Source organism: Balaenoptera physalus (genome assembly GCF_965194825.1).
Source record: "Balaenoptera physalus genome assembly, chromosome: 11".
In the NCBI taxonomy this organism is placed as follows: Eukaryota; Metazoa; Chordata; class Mammalia; order Artiodactyla; family Balaenopteridae; genus Balaenoptera; species Balaenoptera physalus.
In genome coordinates this window covers 107,262,496-107,279,796 of record NC_138896.1, presented here as the reverse complement: position 1 = coordinate 107,279,796, position 17,301 = coordinate 107,262,496, and the positions used below count along the sequence as shown (strand labels likewise).

The 17,301-nt window shown below is 46.3% G+C and overlaps 1 protein-coding gene across 7 annotated transcripts in view; it reads right to left on the bottom strand.

The window, feature by feature from the left end:
• The window catches only part of GRIP2 (glutamate receptor interacting protein 2), a 100,907-nt gene that overhangs the window by 52,918 nt on the left and 30,688 nt on the right, over positions 1 to 17,301 (bottom strand). For all 7 annotated transcript variants that reach the window (XM_082413458.1, XM_082413452.1, XM_082413455.1 and 4 more), the window contains 5 exons: positions 14,403 to 14,589; positions 13,742 to 13,887; positions 12,929 to 13,009; positions 10,982 to 11,048; positions 10,738 to 10,883 (listed from right to left, as the gene is read on the bottom strand). In XM_082413458.1, the coding sequence (XP_082269584.1) occupies positions 10,738 to 10,883; positions 10,982 to 11,048; positions 12,929 to 13,009; positions 13,742 to 13,887; positions 14,403 to 14,589 (627 nt within the window). The remainder of the gene's footprint in view (positions 1 to 10,737; positions 10,884 to 10,981; positions 11,049 to 12,928; positions 13,010 to 13,741; positions 13,888 to 14,402; positions 14,590 to 17,301) is intronic.

The window sequence follows — 17,301 nt, the reverse complement described above, 5'->3', positions numbered from 1 at the left end:
ATCCATTTATTCTCCCATTCCCGCATCCATTAATTCACTCTTTCCATCAGCCATTAATTCTGGTATTCTCTCAGACATTACAAATCAGCCAATCTCTCAGCCATTAATTTACCCATTCCCTCAGTCATTAACTCACCTATTCCCTCAGCCATTAATACACTCATTCCCTCAGCCATTACTTCACTCATTCCCTCAGCCATGAATTCACCCATTCTCTCAGCTATTAGTATACCCATTTCCTCATGCCATTAATTCACACATGCCATCAGTCCTAATACAAACTTTTCGTCAGCTATTAATACATCCATTCTCTCAGCCATTAGTTCTCCCGTTCTCTCAGCCATCAATACACCATTTCCGGAAGTCATTAATTCACCCATTACTTCTGCCATTAATTCACCCATTCTTTCTGCCATTAGTTTACTTATTGTCCAAACCACTAATGCACCCAGTTCCTCAGGCATTAATTCATCTGTTCCCTCAGCCATTAGTTCACCCATTCTGACAGCCATATTCACCCATTTCCTAAGACATTAGTTCACCCATCCCTCAACCACGAATACATCCATTTTTCAGCCACTAATGCAACCATTTTCTCAGCCATTTATTCACCCATTCCCTCAGCCATCAATTCATCCATGCCCTCAGCCATTAATAACACACTCGTTTCCTCAGCCACTACTTCACACATCCCCTCAGTCATGAAATCACCCATTTCTCAGCCATTAATATACCCATTTCCTCATGCCATTAATTCATGCAATCCATCAGTCCTAATACCTTTCGTCAGCTATTAATACATACATTCTCTCAGCCATTAGTTCAGCCGGTTCTCTCAGCCACCAATACACCATTTGAGGAAGTCATTAATTCACCCATTACCCCTGCCATTAATTCACACATTCTTTCTGCCATTAGTTCACTCACTGTCTAAGCCACTAATGCACCCAGTTCCTGAGGTACTGATTCACCCATTCTCTCAGCCATTAGTGCACCCATTCTGACAGCCATATTCACCCATTTCCTAAGACATTAGTTCAACCATTCCCTCAACCACTCATACACCGATTTTTCAGGCACTAATGCAACCGTTCTCTCAGTCACTTATTCACCCATTCCCTCAGTCATTAATTCAGCCAATCCCTCTGCCATTATTGCACCCATTCCCTCAGTCATTAATACACCAATACTTTTATGCCCAATATACCCATTCGGTCACTGATTAGTTCACCCATATCCTCAGCCATTAATTCAGCTAATCCCTCAGCCATTAATACACCCATTCCATCTGCATTTAAGTCACCAATTCCTTCAGCTGTTAATTCATTCATTCCATCAGCCACTGATTCTCCCTTCCCTTTAACCATTACGCAACCATTCCCTCAGCCTTTGAAACACCAGTTCCCCTCAACCACTAATACACACATCCCTCCATCCCTTAATTTACCCATTCCCTCAGACATCAATTCAGACAACCCCTCGGCCAATAATTTATCCAATCCCGAATTCATTAATTCAGCCATTCTCTCAGCCATCAATCCACTTATAACCTCGGCCATTTTTACACCAATTTCCTTATGCCTAATACACCCGTCCCCTCAGGAATTGGTTCGCATATTCCCTCAGCCATTGAAACACCCATTTCTTCATCCATAAATATACCCGTCCCCTCGTACCATTAATACAGCAATTCCCTCCGTCATTAATTCATCTATTGCCTCGGCCATTAATACACACACTTCCTCATGCCCTAATTCACCACTCCTCTCAGCCATTAATTCACCCATTCCCACAGCCATTATATACCCATTCCCTCATGACATTAATACACCCCTTCCCTCAACCATTAGTTTGCCCCTTCCCTCAGCCATTAGTACACCCATTTCCTCAGCCATTTATTCACCCATTCCTTAGGCATTAATACACCTATTCCCTCAGTGATTTGTTCACCCATTCCCTCATGTCATTAATAGTCATTAGCTCGGCCATTAATTCACCCATTTCCTCAGCCATTAATACAAACATTTCCGCATGCTATTAATTTACCCATTCCCTCAGCCCTATACACACATTCCCTCAGCCTTTAATTCACCCTTTCCCTTAGCCATTAATTCAGCCTATCCCTAAGCCATTAATTCACCCATTACCTGAGTCATTAAAATCACCTATTACTTTAGCCATTAATACATACATCCCCCCATCCATTAATTTACTCATTCCCTCAGACATTAATTCAGACATTCCCTCGGCCAATAATTCAGCCAATCCCTAATCCATGAATTCAGCCAGTCCCTCAGCCATTAATTCAGCCATTTACTTAGCCTTTGATACACCAATTCCCTCAACCATTAATACAGATTCCCTGATCCTTTTATTACCTATTCAGGCCTCCATAATTGACCCATTCCCTTAGCCATTAATTCAGGCATTGCCTAAACCATTAATTAAGTCAATCCCTCACTCATTAATTCAGCCCATCCCTCAGCCTTTAATTCCCCATTCCCTCAGCCATTAATTCACCCATTCCTCCAGGCATTAATTCACCTATTCCCTCAGCTCTTACACCACCCATTCCATCAGCCACATTCACCAATTTCCTACGACTTAGTTCACCCACTAGTTCACCTGTCCCCTTAAACTCTAATACTCCCATTCATTCAGCCATTAACTCACCGTTTCCCTCAGCTATTTAACTAAGCCATTCCCTCAGCCATTAATTCAGCCATACTCATCACCATTAAGTAAGCCATTTTCTCTTCCATTATTTCACCCATTCTTTCAGCCACTAATACACTTATTCTGAAGCTATTCATTTATCCATTCCTTCAGCCATTAATGCACTAATTCTGTTAGGAGTAGTTCACCCACTCCCTCAGCCAAAATTCACCCATTCCCTCAGCCTTTAGTTCATCCGTTTCCTCAGCCATTAATTCACCCATTCCCTCAGGCAATAATTCACCCATTAACTCAACTATTAATTCGCCTTATCCCTCAGCCAGTAATACAACTATTGCCTTATCTGTAATACACCCATTCCTTCAGTCATTATTCATCTATTCCCTCAGCCATTAATACACCCATTTCCTCACGGAATTAATTAACAAATACACTCAGCCCTAATACCAACTTTCCGTCAGCTATTTTAAATAATTAATTAATTTTATTTTTGGCTGCTTTGGGTCTTCGTTGCTGCGCACAGGCTTTCTCTAGTTGCGGCGAGTGGGGGCCACTCTTCGTTGCGGTGAGTGGGCTTCTCATCGCGGTGGCTCCTCTTGTTGGCGAGCTCGGGCTCCAGGCGCACGGGCCTCAGTAGTTGTGGCGTTCGGGCTCTAGAGTGCAGGCTCAGCAGCTGTGGTGCACGGGCTTAGTAGCTCCGCGGCACGTGGGATCTTCCCGGACCAGGGCTCGAACCCACGTGTCCCACACTGGCAGGCGGATTCTTAACCACTGCGCCACCAGCAAAGTCCTAATTCACCCATTCTTCCTGCCGTCAGTTCAGTCATTCTCTAAGCCACTAATGCACCCAGTCCTTCCGGCATTAATTCACCTATTACCTCAGCCATTAGTTCACCCATTCCATCAGCCACATTCACCCATTTCCTAAAACATTAGTTCACCCATCCCCTCAAATTGTAATGCACCCATTCTCTCAACTATTAATTCACCCATTCTGTCACCCATTAATTCAGCCAATGTCTGAGACATTCTCTCGGCCATTCATTATACTATTTCTTCAGCCTTTCCCCCATTCTCTCAGCCATTAATACACCCGTCCCTTCAGCAATTAGTTCACCCATTAGCTCAGCCATTATTTTACCCACAACCTCATGCCCTCAGTTCACCCATTCCTTCAGCTATTACTGCAACCATTCCTTCAGCCATTAATTCAGCCATTCATTCAGCCGTTAATTCAACCAGTCCCTCGGCATTATTTCGGTCATTCACAAAGCCTTTGATACACCAGTTCCCTCAACCTTTAATACCACATTCCCCCATCCATTACTTATCCATTTCCTTAGCCATTAATTCAGGCAATCCCTCAGCCATTAGTTCACCCATTTCCTCAGCCCTTAATACACCAATTCTTTCTTTCCTAATACACCCATTCCCTCAGCGATTACTTCACCCATCCTCAGCCATTATTTCAGCCATTCCCCCCAGCCTTCAATACACCAATTCCCTCAACCATTAAAACACACATTATTTCATCTGTTAATTCACCCATCCCTCAGCCATTATTTCAGGCAATCCCTTAGCTCTTCATTCACCCATCCCCTCAGCCATGAATTCACCAATTCCTTCCGCCATTAATTCACCTATACCTTCAGCCATTTATACACCAATTCCCACAGGTCTAATACATCCATCCCCTCAGCGATTAGTTCACCCATTCCCTCAGCCATTAACACACCCATTCCCTCATGCCATTACTTCACCTGTTAATTCAGCGAGTATTTCACCCTTTTCCTCAGCTATTATTCAAGCATCCCCTCAGCCATTAATACACCCATCCCATCCACATTTAAATCACCAATTCCTTTGGCTGTCATTACACTCATTGCCTCAGCCACTGATTGCCCCTTTCTTTAAGCCATTACTCAACCATTCCCTCAGCCTTTGAAACACCAGTTACCGCAACCATTAATACACACATCCCCCCATCCACTAATCTACCCATTTCCTCAGTCATTAACTCACCTATTCCCTCAGCCATTATTCACCCATTCCCTCAGTCATTAATACACCAATACTTTTAAGCCTAATACACCCATTCGGTCACTGATTAGTTCACCCATCTCCTCAGCCATTAATTCAGCTAATCCCTCAGTCATTAATACACCCATTCCATCTGCATTCAGATCAATTCCTTCAGTTGTCAATTCACTCATTCCCTTAGCCACTGATTCTCCCTTCCCTTTAGCCAGTATTCAACCATTCCCTCAGCCTCTGAAACCCCTGTTCCCGAAACCATTAATACACACATCCCCCCCCCATCCATTAATTTACCCATTCCCTCAGCCATTAATACACTCATTCCCTCAGCCATTATTTCACCCATTCCCTCAGCCATTATTTCACCCATTCCCTCAGCCATTAATACACTCATTTCCTCATGCCATTAATTCATGCACTCCTTCAGTCCTAATACAATCCTTCTGTCCGCTATTAATACTTCCATTCTCTCAGCCATTAGTTCACCATTCTCTCAATTATTACTTCACAGATTCCCTCAGACATTAGTTTATGGATACCCTCAGTGTTTAAAACACGCATTCCCCCAGCCATTAATTCATCCATGTCCTCAGCTCTTAATACACCCATTACCCCAGGGACTAATACACCCACTTCCTCAGTCATTATTTCTCTCTTGCCCTCAGCCATAGTTCACCTATGCCCTCAGCCATCAAGTCACCCAACCCCTTCGCCACAAATTCACCTATTATCTCAGCTACTAATACACCCATCTCCTGAGCCATTAAAACACCCTTTCCCTCAGCCATGATTCACCCATTTCTCAGCCATTAATATATCCATTTCCTCATGCCATTAATTCACGCAATCTGTCAGCCCTAATACAAATTTTCTGTCAGCTATTAATACGTCCATTCACTCAGCCATTAGTTCACCTGTTCTCTCAGCCACCAATACACCATTTCTGGGAGTCATTAATTCACCCATTCTTTCCGTCATTAGTTTACTCATTGTCCAAGGCATTAACGCACTCAGATCCTCAGGCATTAATTCAGACATTCCCTCAGCCCGTAATTCAGCCAATCCTGAAATCATTAATTCAGCCATTCCCTCAGCCATTACTTCACTTATACCCTCAACCATTAATTCACCTACACCCTCAGCCATTTTTGCACCAATTTCTCATGCCTAATACACCCATCCCCTCACCGATTAGTTCACACATTCTATCAGCCATTGATACACCCTTTCCTTCATCCATTAATATACCCATTCCCACATGCCATTAATACACCCAATCCCTCAGTCATTAATTCATCTATTGCCTCAGCCATTAATACACACATTTCCTCATGCCCTAACTCATCACTCCTCTCAGCCATTAATTCACCCATTCCCACGGCCATTCCATATCCATTTCCTCATGACAGGAATACACCCCTTCCTTCAACCATTAGTTTACCCCTTCCATCAGCCATTAGTACACCAATTCCCTCAGGCATTAATTCACCCATTCCCTCAGTCATTAATACACACATTGCCTCATGCCATCATTTCACCCATTCCCTCAACCACTAATACACCCTTGCACTCAGCCATTAATTCACCCATTCCTTAGCCACCAATACACCTATTCCCTCAGCAATTTGTTCTTCCATTCCCTCATGCCATTAATAGAGTCATTAGCTTGGACATTAATTTATCCATTTCCTATGTCATTATTTCACTCATTCCCTCAGCCACTAATTCACCCATTCCCTCAGCCATTAATTCACCCATTTCCCCAGCCATTAATTCACCCATTCCTTTAGCTGTTATTCAACTATTCCCTCAGCCATTTACCCAGCCATTCCTTCAGCCTTTGATACACCAATTCCATCAGCCATTAATACACACAACCCCCACATCCATTTATTCTCCCATTCCCGCATCCATTAATTCACTCTTTCCATCAGCCATTAATTCTGGTATTCTCTCAGACATTACAAATCAGCCAATCTCTCAGCCATTAATTTACCCATTCCCTCAGTCATTAACTCACCTATTCCCTCACCCATTAATACACTCATTCCCTCAGCCATGAATTCACCCATTCTCTCAGCCATTAGTATACCCATTTCCTCATGCCATTAATTCACGCAAGCCGTCAGTCCTAATACAAACTTTGCGTCAGCTATTAATACATCCATTCTCTCAGCCATTAGTTCTCCCATTCTCTCAGCAATCAATACACCATTTCTGGAAGTCATTAATTCACCCATTACTTCTGCCATTAATTCACCCATTCTTTCTGCCATTAGTTTACTTATTGTCCAAACCACTAATGCACCCAGTTCCTCAGGCGTTAATTCATCTGTTCCCTCAGCCATTAGTTCACCCATTCTGACAGCCATATTCACCCATTTCCTAAGACATTAGTTCACCCATCCCTCAACCACTAATACACCCATTTTTCAGCCAGTAATGCAACCATTTTTCTCAGCCATTTATTCACCCATTCCCTCAGCCATCAATTCATCCATTCCCTCAGCCATTAATAATGCACTCATTTCCTCAGCCACTACTTCACACATCCCCTCAGTCATGATATCACCCATTTCTCAGCCATTAATATACCCATTTCCTCATGCCATTAATTCATGAAATCCATCAGTCCTAATACCTTTTCGTCAGCTATTAATACATACATTCTCTCAGCCATTAGTTCAGCCGGTTCTCTCAGCCACCAATACACCATTTGAGGAAGTCATTAATTCACCCATTACCCCTGCCATTAATTCACACATTCTTTCTGCCATTAGTTCACTCACTGTCTAAGCCACTAATGCACCCAGTTCCTGAGGTACTGATTCACCCATTCTCTCAGCCATTAGTGCACCCATTCTGACAGCCATATTCACCCATTTCCTAAGACATTAGTTCAACCATTCCCGCAACCACTCATACACCGATTTTTCAGGCACTAATGCAACCGTTCTCTCAGTCACTTATTCACACATTCCCTCAGTCATTAATTCAGCCAATCCCTCTGCCATTATTGCACCCATTCCCTCAGTCATTAATACACCAATACTTTTATGCCCAATATACCCATTCGGCCACTGATTAGTTCACCCATATCCTCAGCCATTAATTCAGCTAATCCCTCTGCCATTAATACACCCATTCCATCTGCATTTAAGTCACGAATTCCTTCAACTGTTAATTCATTTATTCCATCAGCCACTGATTCTCCCTTTCCTTTAACCATTACGCAACCATTCCCTCAGCCTTTGAAACATCAGTTCCCCTCAACCACTAATACACACATCCCCCCATCCCTTAATTTACCCATTCCCTCAGACATCATTTCAGACAATCCCTCAGCCAGTAATTTATCCAATCCCGAATTCATTAATTCAGCCTTTCTCTCAGCCATCAATTCACTTATAACCTCGGTCATTTTTACACCAATTTCCTTATTCCTAATACACCCATTCCCTCAGGAATTGGTTCGCATATTCCTTCAGCCATTGATACACCTATTTCTTCATCCATAAATATACCCATCCTCTCATACCATTAATACAGCAATTCCCTCCGTCATTAATTCATCTATTGCCTCGGCCATTAATACACACATTTCCTCATGCCCTAATTCACCACTCCTCTCAGCCATTAATTCACCCATTCCCACAGCCATTATATACCCATTCCCTCATGACATTAATACACCCCTTCCCTCAACCATTAGTTTACTCCTTCCCTCAGCCATTAGTACACCCATTCCCTCAGCCCCCAATACACCCATTCACTCGGCCATTAATTCATCTATTCCTTAGGCATTAATACACCTGTTCCTTCAGTGATTTGTTCACCCATTCCCTCATATCATTAATAGTCAGTAGCTCGGTCATTAATTCACCCATTTCCTCAGCCATTAATATACCCATTTCCGCATGCTACTAATTTACCCATTCCCTCAGCCCTATACACACATTCCCTCAGCCTTTATTTCACCCTTTCCCTTAGCCATTAATTCAGCCCATCCCTCAGCCATTAATTCACCCATTACCTGAGTCATTAAAATCACCCATTACTTTAGCCATTAATACATACATCCCCCCATCCATTAATTTACTCATTCCCTCAGACATTAATTCAGACATTCCCTCAGCCAATAATTCAGCCATTCCCTAATCCATGAATTTAGCCAGTCCCTTAGCCATTAATTCAGCCATTTACTAAGGCTTTGATACACCAATTCCCTCAAATATTAATAGATTCCCTGATCCTTTTATTACCTATTCAGGCCTCTATAATTGACCCATTCCCTTAGCCATTAATTCAGGCATTGCCTAAACCATTAATTAAGTCAATCCCTCATTCATTAATTCAGCCCATCCCTCAGCCTTTAATTCCCCATTCCCTCAGCCCTTAATTCACCTACACCCTCAGCCATTAATTCACCCATTCCCCCAGGCATTAATTCACCTATTCCCTCAGCCCTTACACCACCCATTCCATCAGCCACATTCATCAATTTCCTACGACTTAGTTCACCCCCTAGTTCACCTGTTCCCTTAAAGTCTAATACTCCCATTCATTCAGCCATTCACTCACCGTTTCCCTCAGCTATTTAAGTAAGCCATTCCCTCAGCCATTTATTCAGCCATACACATCACCATTAAGTAAGCCATTTTCTCTTCCATTATTTCACCCATTCTTTCAGCCACTAATACACTTATTCTGAAGCTATTCATTTATCCATTCTTTCAGCCATTAATGCACTAATTCTGTTAGGAGTAGTTCACCCACTCCCTCAGCCAAAATTCACCCATTCCCTCAGCCTTCAGTTCATCCATTTCCTCAGCCATTAATTTACCCATTCCCTCAACCATTAATGCACCCATTTTCTCTACCATTAGTTCAACTATTCCCTGACGCCATTAATACACCCTTTCCATCTGCCTAATTCATCTACTCTCTCAGCCAGTAATACACGCATTCCCTCAGCCACTCATACAGCTATTCCTCCAGGCATTAATACAGCTATTCCCTCTGCCATTAATTCACCCATTACCTTAGCCATTAATTCACCCATTCCCTCAGCCATTAATTCAGCCATTCCCTCATGCCCTTACTCCACCCTTTCCCTCAGCCATTATATCATCCATACCTTTTGCCACTAATACACCTATTCTCATTCATTAGTTCACCCATTCTTTCATGCCATTAATACACCTATTTCCTCAGCAATTAGTTCAAACATTCTGTCAGTCATTAATTCACCCATTCCCCCCGCATTAATACATCCATTCCCCCATGCCAGGACTTCAGATGGCACCACCTGAGGCCATCTTCTGCTTCCAGAAATGTCTCCTTCCACCCAAACAGCTATTCTAAAAAGAACAGAAATGTGGAAGCAGCATTTTATAATAAAGATTTCACACACCACGCAAAATAACAAGGATATGGTGGTGATGATAATATCGATGATAAGAAGACCCCAGATTTCCAGTTTTCCTTAAAAAAATTGGAAAGCTGCCCACAAGTGATCCTCTTTCCCAGGGTAGGAGCTGGCAGCTGCCCCTCTGAACAAGAGATTCTCTCCCCTTCCTTCTGTCTACCCAAACTGTATCGTTTTTCTTACCTTCAGCCCAATTCACTCACTCCTGTCAGCTGTCCAGCCTCAGATGTGTCTGAGTTTGCAGCTTCGGCTTACTCACAGCCACCTATGCAGTGGTACATCTCCCACCCCCACCCATTCATTGTCCCACCCAGTCATTTGCCCACAGCGGCTTTGCGCAGGGCTTGTTGGATCCAAGCTGCCGTCAAACTCCAGCCAACCTCGCAAGGGCCCTTGGAGAAGCCCAGACCCGGGGGTAGGGAGAAATCTGCCGTCCACCCCCCTGCATCTTCATTCAAGGGGTCACCACCAGCAGCCCCTGGGTGGCACCCACCACGCTCCCTCCTTGGCCACAGGGAGCCCCGGATTGCCAGCTGGGCATTGCTGGTCAGCGCGGGCAGGGTCGGGGCTGGTGGTGGAGCGGTCGGAGCCCTCACCGGAGTTGTCCTCGTCCTTGCGGATCTTCAGCTTCACCAGGTCCTCACACTGGCGCAGGATTTGTACAGCGTCCTCCATGGGGCAGTTGTCCAGGCGGATGTTGTCGATGGCCAGCAGCTTGTCGCCCGGCTCGAGGGTGCCTGTCCTGCAGGAGCAGGGTGGGGACAGGAAGGAGCCTGGCACACGCAGGCCCCGAGCCCACCCTCGTGGGCCAGCCCCCCGCCCTGCCAGGGGCTCCCCTACCTGTGCGCCACGCTGCCTTTCTTGATGTCGGAGATGACCAGGGGCTCCCCTCGCTTCCTGCTGGCCGCTGGAGGGAAGGAGCCATGAAGCCCACCTTTGGTCACCTCAGCCTTGCGGGGCCCAGGAGCTGGGCGTAGACTTGGAGCCACGCGCCCTGCTCCCACAGCTCCCTGGCTGGGTGACTGTGTGCAAATCAGCTCCCCTCTCTGTGCCTCAATTTCCCCTCTCTAAAATGGGGATGAGGCCACAGAGTTCACAGGGACATCAGAGATTAACTAGACAAAGTGGGACAACACCTCCCATGCTCAGCCCACCTCCCAGCAAGCAGAGCTCCCTGAGGGGCTGTGTCTGGCTGGTGTCTGTGTCCCCAGCACCTGGCACAGGGCCAGGTCCCAGAACTAGGTGACTTCAACGATTGAGTTCTTCCTTCCCCAATGCAGAGAATGCTGGCTGCCATGGCTCACAGCAGGATCCTGCTGGGGAATGGCTTTTGGCTGAGGGAGCAGCCTCACCCAATAAAATGCCTGCACCCAATGACTGGTTCACACAGTGGTGCCAAGGCATGGCTCCCAGCCTCAGCTCAGGACAACTCCCGTGGCCTCCCCAGCAAAGAGCTCCCCGTGGGATTGGCCGAGCCCTCTGCTGGGACTACATCGCAGCACAGCTCCTCCCTTTGCCTGGTCCTGAGGCCTCCTCGGCCCACAGGTGTTGATCCTGAGAGCCCTCCTCAATAAGGCCCCTGCAGGTAACTCCTAGCGTGAAAAGCTGTTTCCCGGGGAGTATGATCTAAGACAATGGGTGGCTGAGTTTTCCTGCAGAAAGAATCCATTTGGGCTAATGGGTTTTTCCATGAGTGACCAGGTGTAAGGCGGTCCTTCTAGCCCATGCAGCATCTTTGCAAATGAGACAAAGGTGCCCCTTCTAATTAGTCTGTTGAGAAAATGTTACAAAACTGTAAGTGGGGCTTCCCTGGTGGCGCAGTGGTTGAGAATCTGCCTGCCAATGCAGGGGACACGGGTTCGAGCCCTGGTCTGGGAAGATCTCACATGCCGTGGAGCAACTGGGCCCGTGAGCCACAACTACTGAGCCTGCACGTGTGGAGCCTGTGCTCCGCAACAAGAGAGGCCACGATAGTGAGAGGTCCGCGCACCGCGATTAAGAGTGGCCCCCGCTCTCCGCAACTAGAGGAAGCCCTCGCACAGAAACAAAGACCCAACACAGCCAAAAATAAAATAAAATAAATAAATAAATTTAAAACAAAACAAAACAAAAAAACTGTAAGTGTACCTTGAATGGGCACCTTGTGTCCTGTACAACCTGGGCAACTGCACCTGGTGGCCCTGCCCAGAGGTTCCTGGGCTGGAAGAAGCTTCTCCCCCTCAATTGCTTAAACTCCCACCGCCACGGACTGCAGGGTCCAGGGCAGGAAGGAGCTGCAGCAGCAGCCCTTCTGGACAGTTACCCCTCCAGGGCGTGATGGGGAGACGGCAGGAGATGAAGTCAGAGGACTTCGGATTTTCCTGAGTGAGATGCAGGCTGGGGAGGGTTCTGACTGTTCCCATGCTTATGTATTCTACCTTTCTCTTTCCATTCTGCAGTCCCTCACTTTCATTCCTTTGACAAACATGAATTAAGCACCTACTGTGTTCTAGGCCTTTTCTGGGCCCTGGGAACACAGAGGCAAACAGAAAACTAAACCTGGCCTGTATGTCTGGCGCCTTACAAACCACTTAGCTACCCATGGAGACTAAAAAGGACAGGAGATTCCCATTGTGCAGAACGGGAAACCGAGGCCTTGAGAAGCCTTGCCTAAGGACACAGAGCTGGGCACTGCGGTGGAGGAAAGCCACGTCCGCCAGTCCTCCCTCCCACCCAGAGCCTTCCCTCCCGGCCAGGTGCTGGGCGTTTTCTCGGGGCAGGCGGAGAGCGTGCGGGGAAGGGACTCACAGCTGATGGTGATGCCCAGCTCCACGCCACGCCTCTTGGGCAGCTTCACGTGGAAGGTGCCGCTGCTCGGGATGACGGACTCTGGGTGCAAACACACCACACCCACGTGAGACTCAAGGGAAGGGCCTTAGGGAGTCCCTGACCCACACCCATTCTGGTCCAGTGGGGAGGGACCCCAAACAACCCCATCCTGCTTCTTGCACCCACAGATGAGGAAACTGAGGCACGGTGCACTGACTTGTCGGAGACAAGCACCCACCGGGTCAGAGCAGAGTCAGGACTAGAATCCAAACTTCATGGCTGCCGCCCTGCCGGGGGCCCCATGGCCCAGCCCAATCCGTTCGGATCCAGCAAGGACTTACTGGGCGCCTCTCACGGGCCGGGCCTCAGCTGGTGCTTTCACGCGCCTTATCTCATCTAATCTGAACAACGCCCCTTGTGATAGAGGATTCTATTCACTATTTTACACTGGGGGGAACTAAGGGTGGGGGAAGAAGGGTCCTGTCCAAAGTCACACTGTCCAAATCACAGAACCAGAATTCTAACCGAGTTGTTTGGGGGTCTTTGCATAAACCCTCACCCCACCCCACCCCCCAGCTCCTGTTCCACTGCAAAAACCCTCATCAACCCTCACACTGGCATGTGCAATTCCTTCCACCCCGGCCAGTGCCTTTCTCCCACCATTAGTGCCGGGGACACATTGCAAATGAGGGGAGAAGGATCAGGGCAGGGCAGGAGGTTGCGGGGAGCAGGGTAGTGAAGGGGGGAGCACAGGGTCCCGAAAGAGAGGAGGACGCTTGGGCACCCACTCACCGGCAACGTCAAACTCCACCTCCAGCACGACCTTGTGGGCCAGCGCCGCGTCTCGCAGCAGCTGGTTGGCTTCCTCCATCGTCCCGTCCTCGGTGGCAATGCCATTGATGGCCAGGATGCGGTCCCCTACCTGCAGCAGCCCACACCTGAACCGGGCAGCCCGGCAGAGAGAAGAGGCCCCATTGGGAGACAGGAGCATTGTGCGGGAGCAGGGCCAGGACCAAGCCTGGGCCCCGCCTCCCGGGCGGGGGTGGAACGCTCAGCTCCTCCCTGTGCCAGCTGTAGATCCTCAGGCAATTTACCACAGGACTCTGGCTAAAGTGTGACCTTGCTGGGCCTCAGTTTCTCTGTCTGTCCAGTGCGGGTGATGCCATGCCTTAGGAGATGTATATAGAGGACTCTGACTTCAGACACACAGGGGTTCACGTCCTGGGTCACTCGAGTTGCGTGACCCTAGGCAGGTGAATCAGCTTCTCTGAGCCTCAGATTCCTCATCTACAAAATGGGGCTGGTAATGGGGTTGACGTGATAGTTGATGAGATACAACTGTGCAGCCCGGCTTGGTGTGTGACTTGGTTTCCCTGGCTGCCCGTAAACCCCCCACCCCCGAATTGGAGAGTGGAGAGTGGTAGGCCCAGTGGGTTGGGGGCAGTAGGCTCACCTCTCCGCCGGGCTGTCAGGCTCAATAAAACGCACAAGGGGTGGGGAGGACAGGGTCTCGGTGGCGAAGATGCCTCCCTGCAGCTGGAGACCGAAGCCGCTGAGGGGGTCTCCGCAGAGCACGACCTCGGTGGTCTCTGCGTGCACAATCTGGCCGCCTGGCCCCACGGTGCTGGAGGCCAGCGACACTGCGGGGCAGGCAGGCACGGCGCTCAGGGCACAGCCCCAGGGACGCCTTCCTGCCAAAGCCCATCCTCCCTCGGCCCAGACACCTGAAGTCAGAGAGGTGAGTGAGCGGGAGGCCTGACTGGCCCGGGGTGGGGCGGGTTAAGTCGAGGCTCATTCTGAGCCTTGGTTTCCTCACCTGAGCAATGGGATCATGAGTCCCACCTGGCAGAGCTGTGGCAAGGATTAAGGAAGACAGCTCCAGGGACTGCCGTGTTGTAAAACAGAGGCTCTGAGGGTCGTTGACATTATGTCATGTCATGTTGTGTGATGTTATATTTCAACTTATTCTATTATTATATCATATACCAAATATCACATTATATTACTTAGATATGATAGTATATATTATGCCATTTTTGGTAACAGCTTTATTGAGATACCATTCGGCTACCACAGTATACACCCCCAGAGTGTACAATTCAACACTGTTTTTAGTATATTGAATATTTAGTACGTTCAAGCTGTACAGCCATCCCCTCACTCAATTTTGGGACATTTTCAATCCCTCAAAGAAACCATTTCCTTTAGTTAATCACCCAAATCCTCCCATCTCTTCCAGCCCTAAGCAACCACTAATCTAATTTCAATGTCTTTTTTTTTTTTAACTTTTTTTTTTTTTTTTTAAATCTCACTATTTTTTTTTTAATAGCTACTTTGTTTGTTTCTTTTTTTCTTTATTTTTAGCTGTGTTGCATCTTCGTTTCGTGCGAGGGCTTTCTCTAGTTGCGGCAAGTGGCGGCCACTCTTCATCGCGGTGCGCGGGCCTCTCACTATCGCGGCCCCTCCCGTTGCGGGGCACAGTCTCCAGACGCGCAGGCTCAGCAGTTGTGGCTCACAGGCCCAGTTGCTCCGCGGCATGTGGGATCTTCCCAGACCAGGGCTCGAACCCGTGTGCCCTGCATTAGCAGGCAGATTCTCAACCACTGTGCCACCAGGGAAGCCCTCAATGTCTTTAGAGTTGCCTATTCTGGACATTTCATATCAATGGAATCATACTATACATGGTCTTTTGTGTCTGGTTTCTTTCAATTAGCATAATGTTTTCAGGATTCATCCATGTAGCACATATCAAAATTCCCTTCCTTCTTGAAGCTGACTAATATCTCACTGTATGATGATACCACATTTTTTTAATCCATCCATTGATGGACATCTGGGTTGTTTCCACCTTTTGGGTATTATGAATAACACTGTATAAACATGTGTAAATACGTTTCTGGGTGAACATGACATATGTTTTCACTTTTCTTGGGCATTTACTTAAGAGTGGAATTTCTGGGTCATATGATAACTCTGTTTAACTATTTGATATGTTATTTAACATATTTTATTTTATATTCCATATATAAAATACATTTGTATTATTAATATGGATAAGGATATCAATTATTAAATAAAACTTATTGCATTTCATTCTATTAATTATACTGTTGTGTCTTTATATATTATTTTCTTATACTATTATATATTATATATACATTACAATATATGTAACACTTTATTGTTGGGTATATTGTGTTATTATATTTATATTCATTATTTTTTTCACTCTTGATTTTTTCACTATTTCATTATTTTTTCACCCCAATGATAAGAGTTGTACCTGGAACATTGGAGGTGTTCAAAAAATTTTATTTAACTAATTAATTGTTATCATCAAGGAAGGAGACAGATAAGGGGTCCCAAGAGTCCCCAGGCTCCATAAGCTCCTGCCTGTGAATGACACTTCTGAATCTTTTCACCTACACACCCCCTGCTTCAGTGAGTGACAAAGGTGGCTGGTGAAGGTGTATTGTATCTCTCATCTGACTCTGAATTCTGTTTCCCTTTTCACCTTGGCTGCCAGGAAGCTCATAACCATATTTAGCGCCTTTCAGGTGCCAGATGACTTATATTTCTCTCTTCCCTCACCTGGTTCAATCTTAAATGGCCCAGTCTGACCTTCCATTCTTTCTGGAGGCCTCCCCAACTCACATGGAAGGAGGCTGGGAATACTTTCAACATCAACAAAGGAAAGATTCTTCCCCGGAAAGATTTCAAAATTCTGGGCATTCTTGTGACTTTTGCTACTTCCACATGTTTCCTGCATTATCATTCATTACTATTTGTCTTTACATTTATTCATTTTTAAAAATACTTAAATACCTTCATTTCAAAAGGAACTATAGGGCTTCCCTGGTGGCGCAGTGGTTGAGAATCTGCCTGCCAATGCAGGGAACACGGGTTCGAGCCCTGGTCTGGGAAGATCCCACATGCCGCAGAGCAACTGGGCCCGTGAGCCACAATTACTGAGCCTGCGTGTCTGGAGCCTGTGCTCCGCAGCAAGAGAGGCCACGACAGTGAGAGGCCCGCGCACCGCGATGAAGAGTGGCCCCCACTTGCCACAACTAGAGAAAGCCCTCGCACAGAGACAAAGACCCAACACAGCTAAAAATAAATAAATTAATTAATTAATTTTAAAATAATAATAATAGTAATAAATACTCCCTCACTCAACCTGATGTGGTCTCTCCCCGCTTGGAACCCTTAGCCATTTGTTAAAAAAAAAAAAACTTAAAAAAAAAAAAAAAAGGAACTATATATAGTGATCATAAATAAAGAGAAATGTTTATAAGCAAAAGTTAAGTAGAAATATATATCTAATAAAACTAAAAATTACTACACTCTGGATG